Source organism: Halichoerus grypus, chromosome 7, assembly GCF_964656455.1.
Source record: "Halichoerus grypus chromosome 7, mHalGry1.hap1.1, whole genome shotgun sequence".
Taxonomy (NCBI): Eukaryota; Metazoa; Chordata; class Mammalia; order Carnivora; family Phocidae; genus Halichoerus; species Halichoerus grypus.
Window position 1 is genome coordinate 96,429,261 of NC_135718.1, and position 27,576 is coordinate 96,456,836.

General features: G+C 35.7%; 1 protein-coding gene across 6 annotated transcripts in view; it reads left to right on the forward strand.

Annotated features, from left to right (window-relative positions):
- Nucleotides 1-27,086, forward strand: part of RGS7 (regulator of G protein signaling 7) — a 510,082-nt gene extending 482,996 nt beyond the window's left edge. For 4 of the 6 annotated variants that reach the window (XM_036070635.2, XM_036070631.2, XM_036070632.2 and 1 more), the window contains 4 exons: nt 2,885-3,071; nt 5,793-5,882; nt 8,108-8,188; nt 26,392-27,086. In XM_036070635.2, the coding sequence (XP_035926528.1) occupies nt 2,885-3,071; nt 5,793-5,882; nt 8,108-8,182 (352 nt within the window). In that variant the 3' untranslated portion in view covers nt 8,183-8,188; nt 26,392-27,086. Of the gene's footprint in view, nt 1-2,884; nt 3,072-5,792; nt 5,975-8,107; nt 8,189-26,391 lie in introns of all 6 variants that reach the window. The other 2 variants (XM_036070634.2, XM_036070633.2) reach the window with 2 other exon arrangements.
- Nucleotides 27,087-27,576: the final 490 nt, after the last annotated feature.

Consider the following 27,576-nt stretch of genomic DNA (forward strand, 5'->3'; position numbering starts at 1 on the left):
CTTGTTCAAGTCAGATTGGCTAGTAATTGGCATTCACGGCTTTCTATAAACCAATACAGGCTACATTCCATTGCTCCCCAAATCTGAGCCCCATTTCTTCCACTTAGGTATCTGGTGTAATAGATTAAGGGAAACAGAACAGTCCAGTTTGCTGGCAGGGCTAATTGAGCTTAAATAAGTCTCAGTGCATCTTATCAAGCAGCTGCCTGTAAGCACCTGCTCTTTACACACAGAGACACTCATATGAGCATTTTCTTCAAGTATTAACACAGAAAAAAAAGTCAAGGAATACTGCTTATTGATGACTACTTCTTTCTCAAATATAACCTCTGCTATCCACTGGTGTGTTTTTGCTCATTCCTTTTTCAGGTAAAACACGTAGCATAGCATAAGTACTAAGTAAACATAGTAACATGAGTTTTGTTGTTGAGTGTCTAAAAATATGTCAGGCACTCAAAAGTGCCTTTTACATTATTTATCTTATTTAATCTAATGGAAACCTACTGAGATAGACATTATCATCCCATTTTACTGATGAAGAACTTAAGACTCAAAGACATTAAAACACTTATTCGTATTCCACCTACCGTATATTAAGGGGGGTGGGATTTTACCAGAATCCTTTCCATTCTACTAACTTATTATAGCACCTACAGTAAGGTCAAGAACAAGAAAGGCAATGATGCTCTTAGGGAGACATTTGAGGGAGTGGTCAAATGCCATCTGAGTGGTCAGATGAAGCATGTCATCTTCTGCAAATTATCCAGGGGCAAACCCTAGCTATGAAACTCACCCTACTTATGACACTCATAGTGGGCAACCTTAAATAAGTGACTTAATCTCCATATCCTCAGTTGCCTTTTCTTGAAAATGGGGAAAATAATAGCACCTACTCTAGAGTTGTAGGGACTACATGAGTTAATAGAGCTAAACCATTTAGAACAGTGCCTGCACTTATATATTAGTGTAGATGTTGTTATTAATACCTCCTCAACCCTTTATTAATTTGTCTGTACTTTCAAGTTCATTAAGATATCACTGCATCTATAACAGCTTTCCTAGAACTCCCTTTTCCAGCCCAGTGCTTGCCCAGCAGAAGGCTCTTTCTTGCTCTGCACTCCCACACTGTGTCATTTGCGCTATTCCTCAAGAGCCCCTCCTGGGCTTCCTAATATTAGGCAGCCATTTGAATGGTGTATCTTTTTCTCTAGTAGTTCTTTGAGGACAGAAAAATTCTTTTGATTAAGGTGTTAAAAGCATGCTGGAATGAACTTGAATGAGCATTGATTACAACATTTATGCTCCCTCAGATGGCACAAGGCATTCCTAGTAAATTGCACAGTGTCCAGGGGCGCCTGGGTGTCTCAGTCGTTAAGCGTCTGCCTTCGGCTCAGATCATGATCCCAGGGTCCTGGGATCGAGCCCCATGTCAGGCTCCCTGTTCTGCTGGGAGTCAGCTTCTCCCTCTCCCACTCCCCCTGCTTCTGTTCCCTCACTGTGTCTCTCTCTGTCAAATAAATAAATAAAATCTTTTTAAGAAATAAAATTGCACAGTGTCCAAATCTCTTGTTTTTGGAGGAAATGGTCTTGAGCCTTCCCTTCTGAAAGCAGTAATGGTAGTTTCATCTGTAAGGCATTGTCTAAATCTACTGTGACATATATGTAGTAAACAACAGTAAATCTACTGTTACATATATGTACAGGAAAATGATCTCTAGAAACTGGAAACTCACTAGATTGAGTAGTATTTGCTATTCTAACTCTAGTTCAACTGTTTTATTGCTTATTTCTGACCTTTCATTAATGCCTAACTTAAAACTTAGTAATTTTGAAGGTTCTGCTTGTCATATACCTCTTAAGACTCTATAGCCTATAGTGACCTTCGTCTTTGTGGCCATTTGCCCATTTCATGCATGACTACATCTGCCATTAGAGAGATAATGGTCCATGTTGTGGATAACATAGACCTAGTAGTTCCTTTTTCACGTATTTTTTTCATTTTAAATTATAATGATATACATATTCATCTTTTCAACATTATTTCTAGTTCTACCCAAAACATATAACATAGAGCAAAATTTAAAGAAATGACTTTGCTATTTGCTCTTATCAACCAAAATATGTTCTGGTGTTCTTTCCTTACAGTATAAATATTCTATGTAGAAGTATATAAAATATATTTGTATATTTAGAAGTAAGTCAGTATATATTTGTTTTTTCAGAGCTTCTGAATTGCTATAATGCCTCTGCAAATTTAAACCTTTAAAACAATGGCATGTGAAAGCTTGTTGCTTCTGTCATTCCATAACTCTCTGAATTAAATAGACTAAAATTAGTTACTTGCCCCGATTTCTCCATCTAGGGGCCTTTTCTGATCTTGTGTCCAGTCCTCTTTTAATTCCAGTAAAGCTTCACTGTAATTCCCTTGCCAGGTAGAGCAGAAAATCCTCTCCGTACTAACCCTCATTGCTCAAATGGACAAAAGATCCAAAGAATACAGTATAATGCCCTACTTTATCCCCCAAGCAGATGCTCTATGTCACTCACTGTAATTCCCTTCAAACTCCTCTTCCTTTCTAATAAATGGTTCTTTAGCAGTGCTGTTTTGCTCTACTAAAAATTAAAGTGTAAAGAATCAGGGCTCTGGGAGATCTGCTTTCAACAACAAACACTTAAAAGAGATTGTTTTCCAATATTTCCTTTTGAAAACTTTGATATCTTTGAATACAACTAATAAAAAAAAAAAAGGCCATATATTGGAAGCCCTCAGAAAAAAAGGAGCTCATTATTATGTATTGTCGTGAATGGTATGGTTAGTCAATATTGTAAGAATTCACAGACTATGAGGTATCACAGTTATTGCTGGGTGTCTCATTTTGCATAGATTCTGGCTAGCAGTGGAGGACCTGAAGAAAAGGCCTATTAGAGAAGTCCCTTCCCGAGTTCAGGAAATATGGCAAGAATTTCTGGCTCCAGGAGCCCCCAGTGCCATTAACTTGGATTCTAAGAGCTATGACAAAACCACACAGAATGTGAAGGAGCCTGGACGATACACATTCGAAGATGCTCAGGTTGGTATGTGGGTGGGCCTCACAGTATGGGAGCTCACAAATGTGTTCCCAGGAAGTTGGCATTTGAGATAGTTTTGCTTTATTTTCATTTAATTGGCAGCTAGGCTTAATATTTTCAATTTAGGTAACCGTATGTAAAATAACTCCAACTGACTTAAAAGAAAACAGAGACACATTAAAATGAACAGTTTCTAGAATCTGGGAATGTCTTATAAATTTGAAAGTTTTTATGTGAAAATTTTTTGAAGGGGAATAGTTGAAATATTTGAACACTTTTACTTCATTTTTACTTTGTCACCCAGTATATGAGAAAACAGTTATCTAATGACCCCACCTCAGGAGCACATATTTGAAATCTTAAGGTGTCTTCCAATGTGGAGATTCTAAGATTCTGACACTCCTAAATTTTTTAATATTGTGACTAGTCAGAAGTAAACTGAAGTAGCTTAAAGTTACATCACACTCAAGCCAGTTCTTTGATGATACAATGAAATAATAGATTTAGGCATGTATGAATTTTCCAAGTTAACTTTTTAATCTGTGAAGAGAAAAAAAAGAAATTTATATTAAGATATTAATTTCCTAAGACAAATTTATGTTAAGATATTAATTTTCTTAGTGTTTTTTTTCAAACTGGACATAATTGCCTCCTTAGACACAATCTGAATTTCTACTTTCTCTAAAAAAATTGTGCTCAAGAAGAAAAATTAACTTGAAATGAGAGGATATTGTTTTCCTGGTGATGTGCGGAACACGCATACTTCTTAATTTTTCAAACCTCTTCTAGAGAAGAATATTAGTTCTAGAAAGTATCTTGTTTTTCAGATAACCACATTACTAAATAAAATATAGAAGATGAAGAATAAGACACACACACGCCCTTCCTTATTTGCGTTTTCAGTGGAAAGTACATTTCTCCTGGCTTTGGTTTAAAGAAATAAGCCATGGTATAGAAAACTAACACAGGTTGAAACAGCTAACCAGATACCCATTCTCTCTGGCTCTGCCATGGTCTTCTATGTGGAAATAATTACAGAGACACATGAGAGAGACCAGGATGGAAAGTCTAGCCTTGTTGCTTACTTCTCGCTGATTTATCTTTCTTTCAGTTCAAGATAAAATTTCAAGCATTTTTCTAGAGCCAACAATGTGTAAAATGTTTGGAATAACCTTCCTAAAGTCTTAAAAGGAATATTTCTTTGTTATATGTGGCATTAAAAATATTCTTGCTTAATAGGTCTTCAATAAAATGAAAAGGCATAATTTTCTGTAGAAAATATTACCACCTGACCCTGGGCTTCTTTTTCAGTTAAGTTCAGATATTTAACCCCAGTTTTTGCTGGGGTTTTAACCTCATCTTCAAAAATATAGTAATAGAAATTCCTAGCATTATTTAAGAAAAGACACATACGGATATAATAATGGGTATAATAATGGTTCCCAACCTCATTGAGGTTTTGTGAGGATTAAATTAATATAGGCAAGCACTGGATGTGTGCCTGGCATATATTCAAGTAGATCTGAGCACTTACTATGCATACCCCCCTTCTTTGCTAAACATATATCATCCCTTTAATCCTCACAACAACCTTATTTTACAGATTAGAACACCAAGACTCAGAAAGATGGATAAATCAGCCTAAATTTATATGTTTGTAGGTGGCAGGTCTTGAGCACAATAAGATCTGAATCCCAAAATGCTTGACTCCAAAGTAAGACATCACCCCACTTTTCCAACAACATATTCTGATAGGGTCCCTAATGTACCATACTCTTGGAGATGAGCCTTGGGCTAGATATTGAGCAAGAGTAACTCCAATTATTGCAGGTGTATTTGAGACCAGGGAAACAGAATAATTTCTTAAAATATATATTCTCTGCAAACAAAAGAAGATTGGGACATCGAGGATACTCTCTGCATCTAACTGGTATTTCACTAGATTAAAAGGATGGAGTATTTATGCTCCATTGAGCTGCAGTGGGCCAGAGCAGAATCTCCCTAGATTGGGCCAGCAGTGAATTGGATGAATACATTTTTTTTCCTTGACTTCTTTGCCTACCAATATTCATTATCAAGATAAAATGCAGCAGACTGATTAGGATTAAATTATTAAATATTTACCAAATCTGTCACTAAAGGAGTTTTTTTTAAAAAGCATATAAATTGGGAGATTTAGCAATTATATATCACAAAACTTATTTTTGGACTTGTGCTCTGGCCCAGAGTGGATGTGGATGACAATTTTCCATATAATTTGCACCAAAGAGATGATTCATCTGGGCAGTCTGCATCCTCCAAGTATATGTAGATGCCAAAGGTATCTAGGATGATTACTTGATCTTGACTTCATATCATTCACTTTCGGCCTGGAATAATTTTAAGAGATAGCAGATTTATATTCTCAAATGACCTATATAAATCAACCACTTGATTTGAAATCACTTCATGACATTCCATTAACTGAATTCCATTTTTTTAAAGGACTGGATGTGATTTGCCTCCTCTGTAGCTCTCAAACCAGTTCAAATATTGACCCATAAATAAAATAATAAATTTGAAGATTTAGATGTTCTGTAAACACAAAGTATTCTCATCAACCTTACCATTATTAATTTTAGCTGCTTCCAGATTTGTTTTTGGACCATATCCTATATTCTTATCTATATTTGATTTTCCCTGAGAAATAATAAAGAAGCACTTCAACCATTATTTTTTTTTAGGAGCACATTTACAAATTGATGAAAAGTGACTCATACCCACGTTTTATAAGATCCAGTGCCTATCAAGAGCTTCTACAGGCAAAGAAAAAGGTATTGGTTCTTTGTGACCTTTTTCGATCTGGTTCTCAGTTGTAATTATATGGAGTAGTTCCTTCTGCTGAGCCCAGGGTATTGGACAAATGGTAAGTGAACAAACTCCAAGACCTTCCCCAAACCTTTGCATTTTATAAGGGCCATTTAAGGTGTTTTTGTTTGTTGATTGCTTATTTTCTTTTTCGTTTTGTTTGTTTCTGCAGATGTTCATGCTTTACAACGTTTTTTAGAAGCTGTTTTCGTGTTTCATGTTAGTCTTCTGTATGTCTAGTTTAAGGAAATAAAAATTACAATAGTGAAAAGGAAAGAACATCATTAGGTCAAAAACTTGAAGGGGGTTTTCTCTTTCCAGTAAGCTCAAGTGTGTTTTTGGCCACATACCCCATAACTAAGTATAGACTCATATTTTTCAGTGAGAGTTGTCAAAATGTAGTAATGTTTGCTTCAGAATATTTTAATTTGATATTTATCCTGGATTACTTAGTACCCCTAGGATAAATTTTATACACCTAAGAAGGTAGCCAAACACATTTTGGAAGAGCTGCAATAGACCTCATTATTCAATTAATGTTTATAATCAGTGTAAACAATAAAGCAGAGTATGGAAAATCTGAATATAAAAATCAACACTATTCATTATTTTTTAATGTTAAAATAGTCCATAACTTCTTGAAATTTTGAGATTAAATTGTAATTTTGTGTGATTCATGACTGTCATCTAGGCTAACGGGAGTTTTCAAAGTCCATGGCCTCTGCAGATACCCTGTTTTGCAGGAAGCAGATACCCTGTCTTTGCAGATACCTCGTCTTTGCAGACACACTGTCTTTGCAGGTGCCCAGTGCAGCTGCACTAGCCACATGGGGTTGTTTACATTTAAATTTAAATTAGTTACAAGTACATAAAATTCTAGCCAGAGTTCAAGTGCTCAATGGCCACAGCTTAAGGCTTCTGAAATATTGGACAACATAGATGAAGTTCACGTCTTTTCAGAAAGTTCTGTTGGGCACAAGTGCTCTACAGAATCGATGTAATCAATAGAAATCTAGTCCTGCAGAACATTATGAGGAAATTCAGAAAATATTCCGTGAGATTTTCAAATATGTAGGATTTACACGTGTCAGCATAAAACCTTCACATATCTACTTCATTTTAGTGTCATTTTATTTTGCTTGAAACCATACCATTTTGTTTGCACAGGAAGAGTTTTGGTGTTAAAAATAAAAGTACTCATAAAAACAGAGCCTGTGCCCTGTGTCTAGCGTCCAAATTCTTTGGCAGCTCTCCTACCTTCCTGGTCCCTTGATTTAGAACATGGATTTGCTGTTGCATCATTTCATCATCCTGTCTCTCTCCGCTCTGTTTTCTTTGCTTTCCTTTTATCTATGTTCCCTAGTTCCCTTTGCCCCATCCCACCCCACTCATGTAAGTCGGAACACTCAATGGATCGCAGAACATCTTTTGAGAAATTTGCACAGAATGTGGTAAGTTTTGTTTTTTTGAGGAATTACAAATCATTAAGTCCAATTCAGAAAGTTTCCCAATTTCTAACCCCATATCTCACCTTGCATCCTTTGATGTAACAACGAAAGTATTGTCTTTATTCAAATTCAGAACTTTGTGCTTCCTGCTTATCTTTCTGTCCCAACTCTTTCTAGAGTAAAGATGTCATCCATGAAAAACCACACGTATCAAACTAAGGTTTGGAAAGAAGTGTATATTATGACATATAAAATGAAGAAATGATATTTTTTGTATTTTTATTTTTATTCCATGTATCCCTTTCTTTCTTAAAGATAGTGCATGCGTTTCTACATGCTCTTTCTCTTAGCCCTTCCTAAAGCTTAAAAGATAAAGAACAATAAGGGTTCTGTGCTTTCTACTTCTGCAGGGAGAAAATGACCTAATGAGCAGTTTAAAGCCAAAGACTTGGTATGAATGGTGGTCGGTGACAAGATATGCCCCACCAAAGACCCACCAGCATGCCTCTCTTATGCTTTATTTTTCAGGAAGGTGTTGAAAACTGTTGCATAAATCATCCAGGAAACCAGTAGTTTTCCTACCACTGTTTTCTTAGTATCTTGCCATGTGTTTTGGTGATATTTTGGTGATATATTTGTTTGTGGGATTCTTTTTTTTTTTTTTTTTATTGTGCCAGTGCCTTTGGAACTTTCTGACGTTGTGTGAGCTCAAACTAAAGCCTTCAACACATTTATTTTTATAGGGCAGAAACATCCCTATTTTCCCATGCCATAAAAACTGTACACCAACACTGAGGGCCAGCACTAACCTGTTATGAAAAGAGGTAGAAAAATCTTGGTTTATACTCAAGTTTGTCTGCATTGTCTGTTGAGTTGTGTGGTTAGCTCCATGCTGCTCTGTGTGTGTGTGTGTGTGTGTGTGTGTGTGTGTTGTGGCTTTTGCTGTGATGGCCAGTTAAGTGGAGTTATGTGTGTTGAAATGTAAGCAAATTGGATTCAACAAAGATGCTGTTTTTGTTTTTAGTCTCCTTCAAGGATCTTTGTGGTGGGGAATGTTAATCAGTTCTATTTATGAATTGCCAGTTGTGACTCGGCAGAGAGTATTTGAAAGACTTTAAAAAGCAGTATATACTTTGAACATTCAATGTGATTGCACAAATTAAAGGGCTGGAAAATGAAGGACTCCAGGAATTAATCACTCTATAAACTTCACAAAATTTTGGCTGGCTCTATTGGAATCTCTGACCTTTAAAATAAAATTTTCCTAAACATGCCTCATAAGTCACCATGGAAAGATAAAGACAATGTCTTTTTTAAAAAAGCCTCAAGATTTTGCTGGAGAAAGTAGACATAGGCTGTTGCACAGTACTCTGTGCGATGTTTAAGAATTATTCCAAATTCATCCTTTTCTAACTCAATGCTGACAGAATATTTTTCTAAAGATTGGAATGGAAATTTCTGTGATCTAATTAAAAACAATAACACAAGGAAGATGAAAAGGGGAAGCGAAATGGTTGTCTTTCCTCCAACACCATCCCCAATTCTGACCAACTTCCCCAACTCTTAAAATAGCACCACATTGTCACACACTGCAAACTTTAAGATCGATAGGAAATAAGGGGAAGACGGGCTCAATTATCTACTGCCTTCAGTCAAAATTCATACAGGAAATGACCGCTATATTCCAGACATTGTGCTATGTCTCGGGAGTATGTAGAGGGTAGAGACCTTAATTGCTAAGGAGCCTGATGATATACACAAGATGTTGTGACACACAGGAGAAAGATAAACTATTTCTACTTGGTGTTGGGGTGGGGAGGGAGCGCCCATAGGTAATGTCAGAATTCCCAGAGGAAGTTACATTTAACTGGACATAGAGGATTTCACTAGGACAAGAAAGGCAACCATCCTTTTAAAGAGAAGGGGAGAAAAGGCTGGAATTGCTGAAGAAAGAGAAGTTGAGTCACATTCATGCATATGCACACAACATACTAAAAAGTTACAGATAATCTTCAGACACAGCTATTCAGGGTTACTTTTTTCCATCCAGGAAAACAAAAAGTAGTATTTGTCATTGAATATATTGTTTCTGTCATACTCTCAAGAAATGGAATAAGGAAGTTAGAAAGGCTCTCTGATTTCCTCAATAGGTTACCAACAATTATATTTATTTTACTAGTCATGAGAAGTAAGTTTCTATCCTGAAAATTGTCTATATATAAAAATGAAAATGAATGTATTATACAACATTAAATCTTAGGATGGTCGTTTCTATTTAAAGTTCCCTTTAACTCTTTCTATTCTCATTTCTTTTTTATTTTTTTCCCATGGTTCTATGTTGTTCCATGTTTATGATTACTTCTGGGGTCAGCAGGTGTGTGAGGCATCCTAAGTATTCACATGATAAATTGAATAGGATATCTTTACAGGAGCAATAAAGTGATTCTAACACAAGATGAAGAATGAGTGATTTTATTATGACCAGGTAGACATAATGAAGGAAATATGGAGTTTAAATAAACATTTTAAAGGAGTCCTATGTGCAGGTTAGTCTGGTAAATACAGGGAGGCTACAAGACAGACTATTCAAGAAAGAAATGGAATAGGGAAAATATAGGTGAACAAGTATATAGACTATGAGAGGAACTGGGCAAAGTGAGATCGTAATAGCTCGTATTCATTGAGTGCCTGCCACTGGACTGGGTTCTGCACTAGGCACTTTATGTTACCTAACAATATAATCTGACCTTGCAACTTAAATATTATTATACTCATTTTATTATATTATTATACTCATTTTATAGGTGAGAAAACTGAAGTCAGAGGAGGTGCATAATTTGCCCAGAATCACACAGCTATTAAAGGAGCTGACACTGATCCAAAATTTATTTTGTTCCCAAATTCATTCTTTCTCCATTGATCACCTTGTTCCTTAATATTCTTCCAACTGGTAGAAGATAAATAAATCCTGCCACCTGATGATATATACCTCTATACTTCTAGAGATATCTAGATAAATAAATCCTGCCACCTGATGATATATACCTCTATACTTCTAGAGATGATAGACTGATAGATAGATATAGAGATATATACCTCTAGAGTCTGAGTCCATTTCCAATCAATGTCTATTTGTAGAAGTTTATTTCCATGTTCCAGCACAGTTATTTTCATAACCTGACTTATAAAAATGGTATCGCTGTTTAGTTTCACACAAGAATCAAAAAATGTTTTGCTAGACAGTTCTTCCCAATACCATTGAAACTTCCATTGGTTACTGAGACTAATACACTCTGGCCAGCACCTTAGAGAATAATTATAATAAACAGTTAAGAGTTGCATGGCATTTTACAGTGTTCCAAAGACACTCATTCCTTTTTGCTTGTTTTGTTTTGTTGTTGCTGTTTTACATACATGACAATCTTGGGCGATGGCTAGGCAGGTGTCACCACCCTTTCACAAAATGAGCAAATTAAGGAATAGTGAGGTGAGGTTACTTCACCAGTATCACCCAGTTGTTTAGTATTAGAGCCAGGACTGGAAGCAAAGTTTTCTGACTTTAAATCCATTATTCTATTGATTACTCATTTTCCTTTCATTATGCCCAACACTGGAGGGATAAGAATAACTTATATTTGTGAAATATCTTCACCTTGCCCTGTTGTCTCAAGACATCTCATTTCCTGTGATTTACTTTTTTATTACTTTGTTTTCCTTGCCATCAGATAAGACCTCAAGGGCAAGGTCTTTCAAGGTTTACTATGTTCTCTCATGCCTTTAAATGTTATTAAGTTGATGTCATTCTCTTTGACAAAGTTCATGTGCTGCACTAATTCTAACAGCTGTTTTCTTCCTCTGTCACCATCACCAAATCTGACACCATTTCTCCAACCACTAGTCTCATGGCATCTGTCTGCCACACAAACCTCAAGGAGAACAGACAGAAAATAAGAGGAAAAACAGGGTAGGAGGATTGATAGTCCATGCCTTTACCCAAAATTCATAAATCCACATGTGAGCTGTACTACTCAGCTCCTCTCCTTAGTTTGTGTGGAGGGGAAATTAAATCAGCCCGGGTCTGGGCTAGAAAAGGAGAAATGAGAAATGGAGAGTGTTCATGTTGAACTCCCAGGAACTCACCTAATATAACCTCTTTTGGGGAAAAAGTTTACCCTTTCTCATTGAAGCCCAGTATCTGCAGAGCTATAAAAAAATCAATAGAAAAGATATCATGACCATCTTGGTGTCCCGTCTCTACGACTCTGGTACTTGTGCTAGTGCATTGGACTTGGAAGGTGTGTTCTGGAGATGGCCACAAACTACCAGAAGCTGTGGAAACTCTGTGAGAGAATTTTAACAAAAGCACTGAGTTGGCTCTGAAATCACTTGATCTTTTGGGATGAAATCTTTATTTAACTCTATAATTGATTAGCATGCATATAGATAAGAACAATTATAAATATAAATCCTACAACTTGCTTGGAGTGTTAAAAAGTGTGAAAGATATAATACTTAGTTCTTTTAGAATGTTCTTTTCAGTTACATCTAATTAAATTCTTTTTTAAAAAATACAAATCAGTTTTTATTTATTTTTTTCAAGATTTTAATTAAATTCTAGTTAGTTATTATACAGTGTAATATTGGTTTCAGAAGTAGAATTTAGTGACTTATCACTTACATATAACACCCAGTGCCCATCACAAGTGCCCTCTTTAGTACCCATCCCCTACCCACCTCCCCTCCATCAACCCTCAGTTTGTTCTCTATAGTTAAGAGTCTCTCATGGTTTGTTTCCCTTTCTTTTTCTTTTTTTTTTACCTTCCCCTGTGTTCATCTGTTTTGTTTCTTAAATTCCACATATGAATGAAATCATATAGTTTTTTCTTCCTCTGACTTATTTCACTTAGCATAATATACTCGAGCTCCATCCATGTCATTGCAAATGGCAAAACTCCATTCTTTTTGATGGCTGAATAATATTCCATCATCTTTATCCATTGGGCTCTTTCCTTAATTTTGCTATTGTTGATAATGCTGCTATAAACATCGGGGTGTTTATCAGTATTTTTGTATCCTTTGGGTAAATACTTAGTAGTGCAATTGCTGGGTCATAGGGTAGTATCCAAAATCTATAAAGAACTTACCAAACTCAATTCTCAAAAAATAAATAATCCAGTTAAGAAATGGGCAGAAGACATGAAGAGACATTTCTTCAAAGAAGACATCCAGATAGCTAACGACACATGAAAAGATGCTCAACATCACTCATCATAAGGGAAATACAAAGCAAAACGATGATGAGATGCCACTTCACACCTGTCAAAATGGCTAAAATTAACACAGGAAACAACAGATGTAGGCGAGGATATGGAGGAAGGGGAACCCTCTTACACTGTTGGTGGGAATGCAAACTGGAGCAGCCACTCTGGAAAACAGTATGAAGGTTCCTCAAAAGCTAAACATCTAATTAAATTCTTTATCTGAGCCCATTATGGAGCTGCTGGTTAATACACCTCATGTAGATTTTATATAAGCAGCAAAATGTGGTAAAAAGAGCCCAGGCCTGAAAGTTTGACATGTTAATATTTAGGTTTGACACCTAGTCTTATGCTTTTGTGCCATATGAATTTTTAGAAACTGCTGAACCTTGGTTTCCTTATCTATAACCGTCCTAGCCAGGAGTAGCTTTAATTAGCAGTTTGCACAAACATATATGTATATATTATATGTAAATACAATGGGGTTATACTTTAAATATGCTTTTGAAACATGTTTTATATTCTTAAATTGCATCATAAATATCTTCCAGGTCATTTCATACTCTTTGACATAATTCTACTTATTGACTACCCAAAATTCCACTGAATGGATATACTTGAAATTTATTTTCCAATCCTCTATTGATGGACATTTACATTGTTCCTTCTTTATTTATGTTATAGATCAAAGTGTGATAAACATCCATCAAGTAAAATACTGATTTTTTCTCATTATAAAAATTTAAATTGCTTGGTTAAATGGAATGCAAAATTATAAAAGGTTTATTTATTTTTCCTCTCTCTTATCTTTATATTTTTCCTAACACAAGAGCACACACTAGAGGAAAAAATAACTTATTGTAGAAGGCAGGAATCAGACTTTGTATTCCTAATTTCTACACTGTGTTACACATAATAACAGGCCTCCCTCAATAATTAGTCCTCAATCTATGAAGAATTGTAGTCACTTTCTGGGAGTCTTTCACTATATTTTTAAGATACTGTCAATGACTCTATGAATTGTTTTTAGTCCTGGTTAAATGATTTTTAACTTGGTTTTAATCAAATGTGAAATCTAGCATAAAATATTCCCTCTATACCCCAATAACCACCAGGATTGTACACTGAAACCACCCTGTCACTTCAGTATAACCCTATGAATAATACAGATACCAGACCAGCTGTGGGACAATGCTAGGAGTAGCACAATGCAATGTCAGCAGTATCTACTCATGTGGACCCCCAGTTGGACTGGACATTGGCTCTGCTTAAGATTAAACCATAGCACTCCTGGTCAAGGGCTCTAGATTTTGCCATTCGGGTTTACAGGTACATTAGTGTAGATAAGCTTTGTTGGATCCTGAAGCACCTAAAGAGAAAATTTATAAACTTGTCGCTTGTCTCTTGTTCATTTTTATTCACCATGAATAATACCAATAGAGAAAATTGACTGAGTAATCTAAGATCCACTCATTTGCTACATTTTTTATCATTGTCTTTATGTACTGTTTTACTAGTTCTAGATTATTCATTCATTTAACATATATTAAGTTTTGACTATCCTACAGCCTGTCTTTACTCTCATTTCCCTCAATACCAATTTCTACCACAAAAAGTAGAGACAAACCTTAGAGTATTCAGAATGGTCATTTTCTAGATTGTGTTTATACTAATGAAGTTGCATTATAGTAAGACCTCCATGGAGTTAGTGAGATCCTTGATTTACATAAACATCCCTCATAATGAAGCAGATCATCTTCTTCACATAAACATCCATCATGATAGGATTATGAACTATGAGAAGGAAGGTACACCTTTGAATTTACCTTAAGGAGAACTTCGTGCATATTCTTTTCTGGTTGAGTTCCGTAGACTTTGTTGCTTGAGATTACAGGTATGTTCATAGAGATCTGTGTTAGAAAATTCCTAGAGCATCTTAGGTAAATATAATTTATAAATTTATAAACTGATCATTGGATTTCCCCACCGTAAATATTACCAGTAGTACATAAAATCAATCCACTCAGGGATGAACCATTTTCTCCTCTTTCTTCTCTTATAGACCTGAAACTCATCTCATTTATCATTTTGTTGTTGGCATATACGGCTATCCATCTTGTTTTACTGAAACTATTTGTGGTGATAACTTAGCTTAGAAAGCAATTTCAGGTTCCCTGCATCATGATGTTAATTGATTGGTGTTGAAAAGTATCAGACTATGTAGCCTATTTCGTTTGGACAACATATCTTTATTTTCCCCTAGTAGCATCATTGGTTCTTAAATTGCCACTCAAGTTCCATAAACTGTGGATTGTATAGTGGTTTTTGGTCAGGGAGCATCCAATGCAACCGTGGAGGTTCCTAAGGAATGTTTTGAGGCTGCTGAGTAGAAAGTCCCCAGTGGGAAGCTTCCCCATTGCTAGTACATATGTCAGAGGCAGAAGTTTAATAGCATTTCCCAAAGTACTGTTTTAATGTACTGGAGGCCTTGAGTTCACACCAGTGGTTACAAGGCCCCAGCTTCCTGGGTAGCTGAAAACCACCCTGGAGGCTCTATGTAACAAGTTTATAACCCAATAGTACTCATGTATCCAAGCACTATTGAATTCTTTTATCCAACAACAACAACAAACAGTTATTAAACATCTACTATGGGTGAGATACTTTGCTCCCTATCTTAGAATACATGCATAATAACCATAGCCATTCTGACATAGCCACTACTATTAGGAAGCTTACAGTTCATAACAGATAAGATATTAATAGAAATAACTACTTTTGGGATGCCATTAACTTGTGCACCTAAGTTGGTTCATTCTCAGAAAAGTTAACTATTCAATGAACAGAACTAACTTCCTACTAGCTTCCTGCTAGCTTACTTCATGTAAATCATGACAGTTTCTCTTAAAGCAGCACAGAGTAGGCAGGGAAAAGAGTTAAGGCCTAAGCAAGAGACCTGCTTACTGGATAGGTGGGGCAATGGGCTCTGAAGGAGAGAGGACAAAGGTAGAACCAGAAAGAGGATGAAGGTAGAACCAGAAAGAGTTCTGAGGACCCAACAAATGCAGCTGTGTTGCAGGCAAGGACTGCCATGAGGTCTCCAGTTGGAGGAGCATAGTACCAAAGAAGGTAATCAAGGAGACACCTTGTATTCTGGATCCACACACTGGGCCATCTTCATCTCTGCAGAAGATACAGGTAGAGAGCAAGTTAGGAGAACCTCGAGACAGGAGGACATGTTTGCAGGATCAGCAGCTGCCGTATGAATCCCACATTTGATGATAACAAGAACTTGGCCAGTAAAATAGAAGAAGTACAGGTGGAAGAGTAGAACTTCTAGCACCAGTAAATCTACATATACGCTAGAACATTTTTGGACCAAGTTTGCTGGAAAAGTTAATAGTAGAAAAATGAACTTCAAACTGTCACAATTAAAAATTATAAGAGTTATAGGGCACCTGGGTGGCTCAGTTGGTTAAGCGTCTAACTTTGGCTCAGGTCATGATCTTGAGGTCCTGGGATCAAGCCCCACATTGGGCCCACTGCTCAACGGGTAGTCTGCTTGTCCCTCTCTATCTCCCTCTGCCCCTGCCCCGCAATCATGCTCTCTCTCTCTCAAGTAAATAAATAAAATCTTTTAAAAAAGAAATTGTAAGAGTTATATAATAGTTAATACATAATTTTACATTATCACTTTGATTTTATTTGAAGATATGTAAACTTGGAATATTACTCAAATATAATCTGAATCTTACATTAAGTTACAGAATCGTAGCTGAGTAAAGCAAGAGAATATGGAATGTTTCTGTGTGCTTATGTACTCAGCCTTACAATCTTTGGCAAAGTACTTGCAGATAGTCAACCAAATCTCAGTATCAATCTCAATTACCTCATTGAGTTAAATAGAAATGAATAGAATTACATAGATTTAAATGGAATTTGATCAATAATCTAAAGGCAATATGTTTGCATATTCTTGCTATGAACTTGTTTTACATAGCTAGGAAAATACGAATGGAGCTTGAATTGATGAAGATTAGGCCTGTTATGATGTCTAAATTTAATTTCCATCAACAGCAGATTCATATGTTATTTCTAGATATGATGTCACTACTAGGCAGCCCTATATCTTCACCAAATCATCTATTTATTCTTTTCACTTACCCATTCTAAAGCCACACATACCACCATTATGTGTTTGTCAGTATTCCTTTATGGAAAATTTTCCAGAAAAGAAAGCCATTTTTAGGCTGATGACCAGCCATGGGTGTGATTTTTATTTTTCCATACGTTTTGCTAGTGCTTAGAGGCAAAAAACTAAAATAAGCAATTTAAAACAGATAGACATTGTAATATAAATTACATACATGTTTATAGATATAGATATATTATGTTCAATTCTACAGACACCCAGCTGCATTTTCTTAGGCACTTGCCAGATACCATAGTGCAAGCCCAGACTGGGCAAAATCCCATATCCTCTGCATTATGTGTCACATTTTGATGGCTGTTTTTTTCATTGTTGTTTTTCAATGGCCAGGATCTAATAGTAATAAGAGCAAACATTGGACAACTCTAAATACCTGTAATTTCAACCAGAAAATACCAATTTTAAGATAATCTTGTGGTAGTTATTGGAAATTTAAAACACCATTTCTAAACTGCACTGACTATTATTTCTGGAGAAGAAAATTTCCGCTATTATTTTTTTCATTTATCAAGCCATTTCAATTTATTTGCTTTGGTATTAAGGATTCTTTTCCCATCTATTTCATCAGCAATAGAAAAATTACCCAGTAGACATGGCTGAGTTACAAAGGGGAATAACAAGCATCTCTTATCAAGACTATTCACTTGAAATATACTTATTAATATCTAGAAGGAACATATTTCTAATACCAGAAAGTAAAAGCTATTGGGAAGTTTTTATCTTAAGTTGTCTTCAAGTTAATTTGGGAGATACTGAGAAAGATGAATTTTTTGGAGCATCCAAATTGAAAAGGAATTTAGAGGCTGCAGTTCCCCAGGTCCAGTCTCTAGCCCATTGCGTGAATCTGTTCTGTGGACTCAATGACAAGTAAGCATCTAGCATTTGCTGGCTCAGAAATTCCACAGATGTGGGACCCTTAGGTGGTGCAAACAGTCCACACCACCTTTTAGAAATTCATTTCCTATTTTCACCATAATCTACTTTTCTCTAACTTCCATGTATTGACCCTAGTTCTGTCTCCAGAACCGGACAGAATAAAACCAACATTCATCTAGATCTAGACAGCTATCGAATTACTTGAAGGTGTGGTTACATCAACTCCCCTCAAGTGTTCTTTTTACTTCCTTTAGTTAAAATCTCTAATTCACTATCTGTCTGTGTGGTTCAACTACCCATATCCCATATCTCAAAATCACCAGGGACTTAGAAAACACAGATTCCATGACTTCATCCCAGATAAACTGAGTCAGTCATTTTCTCTCCCCCTCTCTCTTCTTTTGCTCCCCTCATTTGCATTTGTTACAAACACATCAGAACAATAATGTTTAAGAACTGTGATCCAGGTAGAAGCATTCCTACCTGACCTCTCCTTATCAGAGATCAGTGGTTCTCACATTTGACTCAGCAAAAACACCTGGTAAGACAGATTGCTAGATCTCGCTGCTCATGAGGTTTGATTAGTAGTTTTCTGGTAGGATCCAAGAATTTTCATTTTTAACTAATTCTTAAGTGGTACTGTTCCTACTGGCTTTGAGACCATGCTCTGAAAACCACTGCCCTAGACCAACCGATGCTCTCCTCTCTCCACTGATAGATGCCAAGGGCACACCGAATGTCACAGCTGAGAGGCATCTCTCCAGTTGTGCCCACATCGTTTTGCAACCACCAGTTGAATTATAGGGTTAAGAGCCAATTGTGTTTGTTCCCATGTTCAGTTTATCATAACTGAATTATTGTAATTACAAAAATTATTTAAATATATTAGGGCCTGAAATTTGAGTATGAAAAGAAAAGACATTTCTATGAAAACTAAGTGGAATACCTAATAAGATTCAATAAAGTGAAGATGCCTTAAAAATTGCTGTCAAATTAAATCTGAGAGAGGCTTGCTTCAGGAAAGTGTATTTCTAATGTTTTCTAACTTAATAATCTCCTGTTCTTTCATCATCTTAGTTGCTTACCTCCTACATTTGCTCCAATCTGTCAATAGTCCTCCAAAACATAACTGAACACAATACTCAAGATGTAACCCAACCAGCAGAGATTCGGAATATTATCTTCCAATAGGAAAGGAAAGAGGAAGAAAGAACATGTCATGTAACTTTTACAAACCAGCCTGAAAATTGCCTCAGTTCCCCCACCCCAGCTCACAACAGCCATGTCAAAATGTAGTCAGTTGATGGGGTAACTGGGTGGTGGACATGAAGGAGGGCACGTGATGTAATGAGCACTGGGTGTTATATAAGACTGATGAATCACTGTACTCTCCCTCTGAAACTAATAATACACTATATGTTAATTGAATTTAAATTTAAAAAATGAAAAAAATTAAAAATGAAACTATAAACCCCTTGAAGGAAGGAACTACATCATTTTCATGGTTTATTTCCTTGCCTAATAGAACCTAGACACATAAATGCTCTCCTTATTAAAAAAAAAAGAAAGAAAGAAAGAAAGAAGAGACAAACTAAAAAAAACAGACTCTTAAATATAGACAATAAACTGGTGGTTCCCAGAGGGGAGGTGGGTGGGGGGATGGGTAAAATAGGTGATGGGGATTAAGAGTACACTTAATCATGATGAGCCCTGAGTAATGTATAGAATTGTTGAATCATTCTATTGTACACCTGAGATTAATATAACACTGTATGTTAATTATTCTGGAATTTAAAAAATTAATTTTTTTAAATAAAATGTAGTTATTTGGGGATTAAACTTTAAAGAAACATTTTTTTCTCATGAGTTCAGATGAGATCTCCTCAATCTTGTCTTTTGCTGCTAGAATTTTGGTTTATTGTTTATTTATTTTAATCTAAGTTTGGTTCTTTATCCTTCTTTTCATTAAACTCTATCTTGTGAGTTATAGCTTTACATAAGTTTTTAGAGTATTTCTTCGTTACCAGCCTTTTAACCAAGGTTACCAAATTTGCATCATACATACATTTTATCAGAACTACATCAGTTTAATGGTGAAAATAACTGATTAAAATGCCATAAATAACAGAGAGGAAGGGGCACCTGGGTGGCTCAGTAGGTTAAGCGGCTGCCTTTGGCTCAGGTCATGATCCCAGGGTCCTGGGATTGAGCCCCACGTCAGGCTCCCTGCTCAGTGGGGAGCCTGCTTCTCCCTCTCCCTCCTGCTTGTGCTCTCTCTCACTATCTTTCTCTCTCTCTCTCAAATAAATAAATAAAATCTTAAAAAAAAAAATAACAGAGAAGACAGCTTTCTACTACTCCAATAACTAGCACATCTTGAAGATAGTTGTTTGTTTAGTTATGAACTTCACCCTTCTCTGTCTCGGCCACAGAGGTACCATGAAAGACCACTACACGTCTCACTCCACAAACCTTCGTTACAGCAACCTCCTGTCCTCAGGTCTGGTAAACCTGTGAGCATGTACATGACAAAGATCTGACAGAGTTTACATGGGGAATAATTAGAAGAACAATATGCCATTAGAAAAATGAACAAAGCATTTGAACAGTTTTAAAAAGATGCAAATAGTCAATAAATACATGAGAGAACAAACAGAAAATCTATCTTCATTAATAGCCAAGTATAATTTAAAAAGCAACAAAATAACTTTTTCCTCCAAATAGGTTAGTTTTAATATAATACTAGTGTGAGAAAAGGGGTAAGTAAATCAGTGACTTCATACATTGGTAATAGGAATATGAATTGCTAAACACTATTTTTGAACAAAACTTTGCAGAATGTGTCAAAAGTTTCAAAATTCTTCTGGCACTTTCAGTCAGTAATTCAACTGCTAATAATTTAATCCTGAGAAAACCTACATGCATGCAAGAATATTCATTATATCATATAACTGCCAAATATAAAACACAACCTTAATGTACAACAATTGTACATTATTACAATTTCTTAAATACATTAAGGTAGATCTACCTGGTGGAATATTATGCAGCTATTAAAAATTAGATTTTAGAGGAGTGGCTTTCATCTTTTTTTTTATTGCCAACCACATTTGACATAGTAATGCATACGTGTTCATGTGTTTGTGTGTGTATATATTTATTGTATTACTATATAAACTGCTTGTGTGTGTGACAAAATAACATTTCAGAAACAGTACATTCCCTTATTATGTGTGGTGCACTTTGATATATTCCAAGCTATTCTATAATATTTAATTTTTTTCATAATGTTGGTAGCATCTATCTAAATTGATCTCCTTACCCACTAATGCAATGAATTTGAACAAAACATTATTTTAGAAAAAACATATAACATGAATAATTGACCAAAATATAATCACTTTAATATGTGTGTTACTCATAATAAGCCAACACTATGCATAGTATAATTTCAGTTTTGAAAAAAATAAAATTAAAACATTTTTAAAAAAAAGAATGATATATTAGTATGTAAATAAGTGTATTCAAGTAATGTTTATTTATTCCTTATATTTTTCTATGTTTTCCTCAATTTTTCTAATGGATATATGCTACTTTTATTTTAGGAAAATATTTTAAATGGAGGAAATGAAAGTATTTGGCTTTAATCGTTCTTTCTCAATCCAAACAGGAAGCTAGTAATAGATACTTAAATGTAAATGTGTTCATAAACCCTCTCTTTTTAGTACATAATAATAGAATTTTTTCAGTCCTCCACATTATATACACCTGCTCCCAAACTAGCTATAGAATCCTTTTTTTCTTCCTTCTTTCCCTCCTTCCTTCCTTTCTTCTTCTCAACGATTTGAGCTTATCTATAACTTTCTAGGAACTGATACTCTCCATAGTTTTGTTAAAATTATTCACATGTTCAGTAAATTCATCTGCAAGTTTACCCAGGAGAATTGGTTTCATTTCAAGCAGGGAAGAGCTTTCCAAAATAAGAGTTAAACAGGCCCAGATTCTGTCAGTTAGTCACTATTTAGGGTGTGACCAGGGTCCCCCATATCTCACTCCACTATATCTCTCCTCCCTTAAGTCCAAAGTTAACGCAAGACATTTGAGTCTCATTACCTTAGTTTCTAGAAGCTTATTTTTAAAATTTCAGCCAAGGAACTTAACTCATGCAAAGAATCAAGTATGTATTGGGGGATTCGGTAATGTTAATGTTGTTTAACAGCTGTTGATTGTTTCACCAAGCCAGTTGACTTGATGAGTCAGATGGCTTGTAAATATGCTAGTTCTGATTCTATGGGCAAGACAGTCCAGAGAGGGACTCACCAGAGGAGTTTAGGGGGCAGTTAGAAGGCTCTAGCAAGAACTTAGATAAGAAGGTCATCTTTGAAAAGTGGGGAGAATCTGAACAGGTATCTACCACCATGGGTAGGTGACCCAAACTGATAGAATATCAGGTGCAAAGGCCAGCCAAAGAACCATTTTGTGGGGTGATGAAAGGCAGTTTGAAAGGCCAGGAAAGCTAGATTATAAAGGATTTTGGAATCCAGGAAAATGCAATGGTATTTGTAAGTGAAACAGGGCATTTTTCAACATGAGAGTAAAAGAACAGATAGTATCCTTAAGTTCTAGGTCTCTAGTTGCATGCCCTGTCTCTAGTCCAGCTGTATCACATTATCATCAAGCAGTCAGCTCCTTACCATGTAGCAGTGGGGCTGGGTCTCTGGTCAGACAACTGGGTCATGTACACCAACAGACACTCAGTTGGCAAGACTTGCACTTTCTTATTCTCAGTCCTTCACTATGGCCTCTGGAGCCTACAAGACATTCTAGAATGTACTTCTGAGTCTACAGAAATGCATAATAGACACAAGGAGGCAACAACAGGAAACATACAAATTGGAATTGTAGGAGAATGCAAGAGTTAAGAAGTTACCTATTTTTTTAATCCAAAAGATGCTGAAAATCCCCCTACTTTTCTCTTTAAACTCTTTCATGGCTATCTTCTAAACATCCTATCCCTTCATTTCTTCTCAGTCTGTTTGTAGTCCTATAGGTCAAGAAAGACTGCTGTGTGTTTTTACAACAGTAATAAAACAAGTAGCTTAGTCACCCAAGCAACTGTGGCTTCTCTCCACTCCCTTTATGGATTAGTGTCTGCAGGAAAAGAGAATGGAAAGTGGCCTCCATCTTCCTAGTGCCCCAGGCTCTCAGATTGGAGCTACGAGCCTGGCTTTCCTGTCCATTTCTACCAACTCACAGCTCCTTATTGTCAACTTTCTGTTACTACTTTAAGAACAAGAAAGATTTTAAAAATCATGTAAAATTTATAACTATTGGTAGTTACCTTAGAGGAGCTAAGAACAAACACATAGGTTGCTTGTTCTGACTTTTTTTGGGGGGGAGGAGGCGGATATTTTCCTAACTATAACAAAATTTCTATGGAGCATTTAAGAGGTGAAGTTTTACTGTGAGGGACCAGAAAACTCTCCTTGTGTATATAATTTTATGTGATAACTATACTGTAGATTAGGTAAGTGTTCTATATTCACTTAGATGCCAGCAAAATCTGAGCTGTATTTTTGTCCTGAAACTGATTATGTGCTTCTTTTTTTAGCTTTTTGCTCAGTAACTATTACAAAATCTCATAGGATATTGAATTTTTGTTTTGTTTTGTTCTGAGTTCCTGTCTTTGTCTTTCTCTATGGATTGCTGTTTCCAGTATAATCCTTTTTCTTTAGAATCTGACAAGAAAGGGTATAAATGACATAACACATATATAGGGATTTGGTTAAAAATAAACATTATTCATATGGAATTCAGTTGTAAACAAGTTTCCAGAATTAAGATTTTAGAACTTAACTGTAAAAATTTCTCAGATTCTTCAACTTGGAACAGTTATGAAAAGTTAATGGCGGGGGCTGATTCAATACAGCCTCTGAGGAACTGCCCTAAAAAGGAGTTTTATAAAACAGCAGATGTGTAAATACATCCTTTCCTACCACAAGAAAAGATCAATATTCTTTTTAATTTAAGATTTTCCAGTAGAATGAGCAACTATATTTCCTTGTGCACTAGGATAGTGCCAGTCTGTTTTTTCCCAGTATGTGAAAAAGGCAGGATTTTCACAGCATTTGCAGATAGTTCCCAATGATCTAGAGCTTCAAATTCACATGACTCACTGGGCACCCAGGCTATTTACTTTGATCCCAGACTGGGGCATGTAAACCTTTTTTTTTTTTTTTTTTCTGTTAGTTGTACCCAAATTTGCCTTTTAGTTTTCTCAATGCACGTAACGGATATCCTTATTACATATTTGGTAAGACCATATCACACAAAATGTTTCATCATGTGACTGTTTCCCATCTTTGTTCATCTGTTCTCCTATTATCACAAATCCCCCAGTTGACTGTAAGCCTGTGCTTTTCTATGGATTTCTGTGAATGAGTATTTTTTAATTATCTCCTAAGACAACAGCCTGTCAAGCTAACCTTGTACCTCACCCCTTTTTTAATGAAACCTATACCAGGCCACGTACTAATAGCTTCAAGGAAGTTTCACAAATCTGTAGAAAGAGAGCCATGTTAATATTTATTAGATTTACAAAGATGACAGTAATTTTCACAGTCCAAATAAAAAATGATTATATGAGTTTCAAATGACTTTCTATTTCAACGTGACTATTTCATTCTTCTTCCCAGTAGTTTTTAACAAATCACACTAATCTGCAGTTTTATCAGTAATAATTTTACATCAGCATCTTCCCCTCCTCTGCCATATAAGCATTCATTCTTACACCTCAACCAATATGGCATTTTCTCCATCCCACATATGGCATTAGAAACAGTAAGCCCTTTTTAAAAATACATTATTCAGCCTCAGAATAAATATATATAAATTCATGTACACACTTATATTAATAGCACAAGAAATGAATACAATAGTAAATGTAGGCAATAGTGTGGTCTTCAAGTATAGAAAGGTAACTTTTAGATTCCAACACTATTTGATCAATCTGTTGCCCAGATTTGGGATGGAAAAGCAATATAATTTTAGATTCCAGTTCATTAGCAACTTTATGCCCTTTTAGAGTCAGAATAGACTTTGGGTGTCAGTGTCCTAATGAGAAAGCATTTAACAATAAAAACAATAATAGTAATAACATAATGAGATAATAGCCAACATAAACTTAGTACATGGAATGTTCCAAGAATAGTTTTAAGCAATTTAGTTTCATTCTTCTTCAGAAAAAGCTTTTAAGTAGGTACTGTGATTATCCCCATTTTATAGATGAGAAAACAAGCACAGAAAGGGTGGCAAGAAGGAGCAAAACATACCTTGTTTATAAGGCCAATATATAATGTAAAGTAGGGTGTCTTGTTAACAAACTGCTTTTTCTTTTCTTTTTATTCCTTCCATAAAGTGACTAAAGCATAGCCAGTGGGAAGGCATCTTCTACTATTAGCTGCTAGATGCTAAGTTTTGAACCCTTTTCCCCAATTAAAAGAAAATGATGCCTGATTTTCCATTGCTGCTGTCCATGTCAGCCACAGGGCTCTTTTCAGTTACTGTGAAGTGTGTAAAGAAAGCTTGATTTTGAAATTATTGATCATTTCTTAAACATATTGCTCTTTTCCAAAAATATGGCCATGAGTGATCATTTCTCTCCCAACACCACACTGCCTTTTATCAAACTCTGATCCATATTAGATAGTAAATCAAGACTACTGTTATGACTAATTTATTACTAAAGTATTATATTTCTCAAAAAATCTTTTGACCTTACCTTATTATTTTATACTCCAAAAAAGACAAATTCCATTCAAATAAGTGGACCACCTTATTTTTATTGCTAGAACATATAAAATGAGAGATGAAACAGAAACCACCAATTAACAATCTGCAACTCTGATCAGAAATTTCAAACATTTTTTATCTCTCTAGAGTACTAGTATTAACAGGGACAGTGTTGGATTTCAAGATTTCAAAAAAGTGAATATGTACTCTAGGTATTAACACAATATATGGAATCAGAATATATGGGATTTTTATGGGGTTGGGGTTGGAGGAAATCAGGTGGAAAAGGATAGGGAGATGTCTGGTTTGAAGTAAGGAGCAAATAGACTTTTATCTGTAGATGTATAATTGGCATCTTTTTCTCCATTACCATATAGGACAGGGGACAGACTCAATCTTGAGTTTCTACCAATTACACCTTTAAAAATGAATTTTGTTTAATTAAATCATATCCTCTGCATATCCAGATATTTATAAACATGACACTAATTCCAGCAACTGAACAAGAATGCATTCACATTGCTACCTTTCAGGGCAATTTACTAAGGTTTCTTTTAACATGTTTATAACCAGTTGCAAATCTAGGTGTTGCATCATTGCTACGCCTTGATGAAACGTTTATGGACATGTTTTATTATTTGCTAATCTGTGCTGTGAACCCATCAGTCTGTTTGCAGTGGGGAGGAAGTGGGTGGAGGGGTGGGAGGGTGGAAGAGGGGCGAGTCATTTTGTTTGATGTGTTGGTGGAGGGAGGAAGTTTGAACTAAGATGTACCTAAAGGGTTTTGCTTTGACCCGTGCACAAAAATCAGCTGCAATAAATAAATGCTGCTCATAGCAGGTTTTCAGTGATCATACTGTTTTTTTTTCCTGTGTTTTATATTTTTTCTCAGGGGAAATCTCTCACGTCAAAGAGGTTAACAAGCCTCGTTCAGTCTTACTAAAAGGATCATCTTGTAGCATGGAAGCAGACTGGAGTCTTTGCATATACTTTGTAGCTCTTTGTTGTTACCTGGAGCAGAGGACATTAGACCAAGATGTTGCATGAGCAAAGGACCTGAATTGTTCTCTCTTTGTGTACATTAAGGCATTGCCATTTCAAGTGACTCTACCATCTCAATGCCTCCATTTCAAAATGTTGTCTGCTTACTTTCTCCTTGTACTAAGCTGGATCTGTGTCTTTTCCTTTTTAACAAGTTCAAGTGAAGTAAACCTTTTTTTTTTCCTCTTTCTCTTTCTCTTAAAGCTTTTGCTAGACACACAGTTCACTGAAAATTCACTCAGTCAAAAACTGGAAGAATTGTAAAAAAAATACATATATCAATAAGTATACATATGGCTTCACATTTATTAAACAATAAATTAGCACAGAAAGTTTCATTTCACCAATGTGTTCACAGTCAGAAAAAAGCTCATGTCTTTGTCTGTTGTCTGTACATTCTCGGTTAATGTTTCTTGCATTTATTTTTATACCATATTTAAATAAGAAACACCTTTTACTCCAAATGTATTAAAGTTGATCCCTTCTCTGTAAATTTGTGTATGTTTATATTGTTGTTTTAACTTTCATTAAAAGATGCAGAATCTCGTTGTTTTTGTAACTTTTGACTTCTGCGTGCTGACAAAGAAAATGCTGAGAAAGCATCCACAAATGTAGACTTGCAATTTTAAGATATCACCCTGCATGTTTTTTTAGGGCTTCAAGGCAAGCTTAGGTGGCACAGTAGTCAGGAGCTGACAGAAAGTGTTTCATCCGGGGCCTAATCCAGGACAAGGAAGATGTTTTTTCTTCCATTCAAGAGCAACACAAATTGGCCTTCCACATTTTTAGAGCTATTTCACAGGCCTTTCAGCCTCATGAATATGCATCTCTGTGTATTGCTAATGGATATTTCTATGAGAATTAGGTTTGAGTGTGACTTCCGCACTCAGGAACTGGTATTTTTCTTTAAAGTATAATTCTAAAAATGCCTTAAATCGCGACTTTTTAACACTTTGGTGGTTACTAATTCTTTCGAGAACACAAAGGTAATTAGTAATCTTTAGTTAAGTACCTGCCACAGTAGTATGGACTTTAC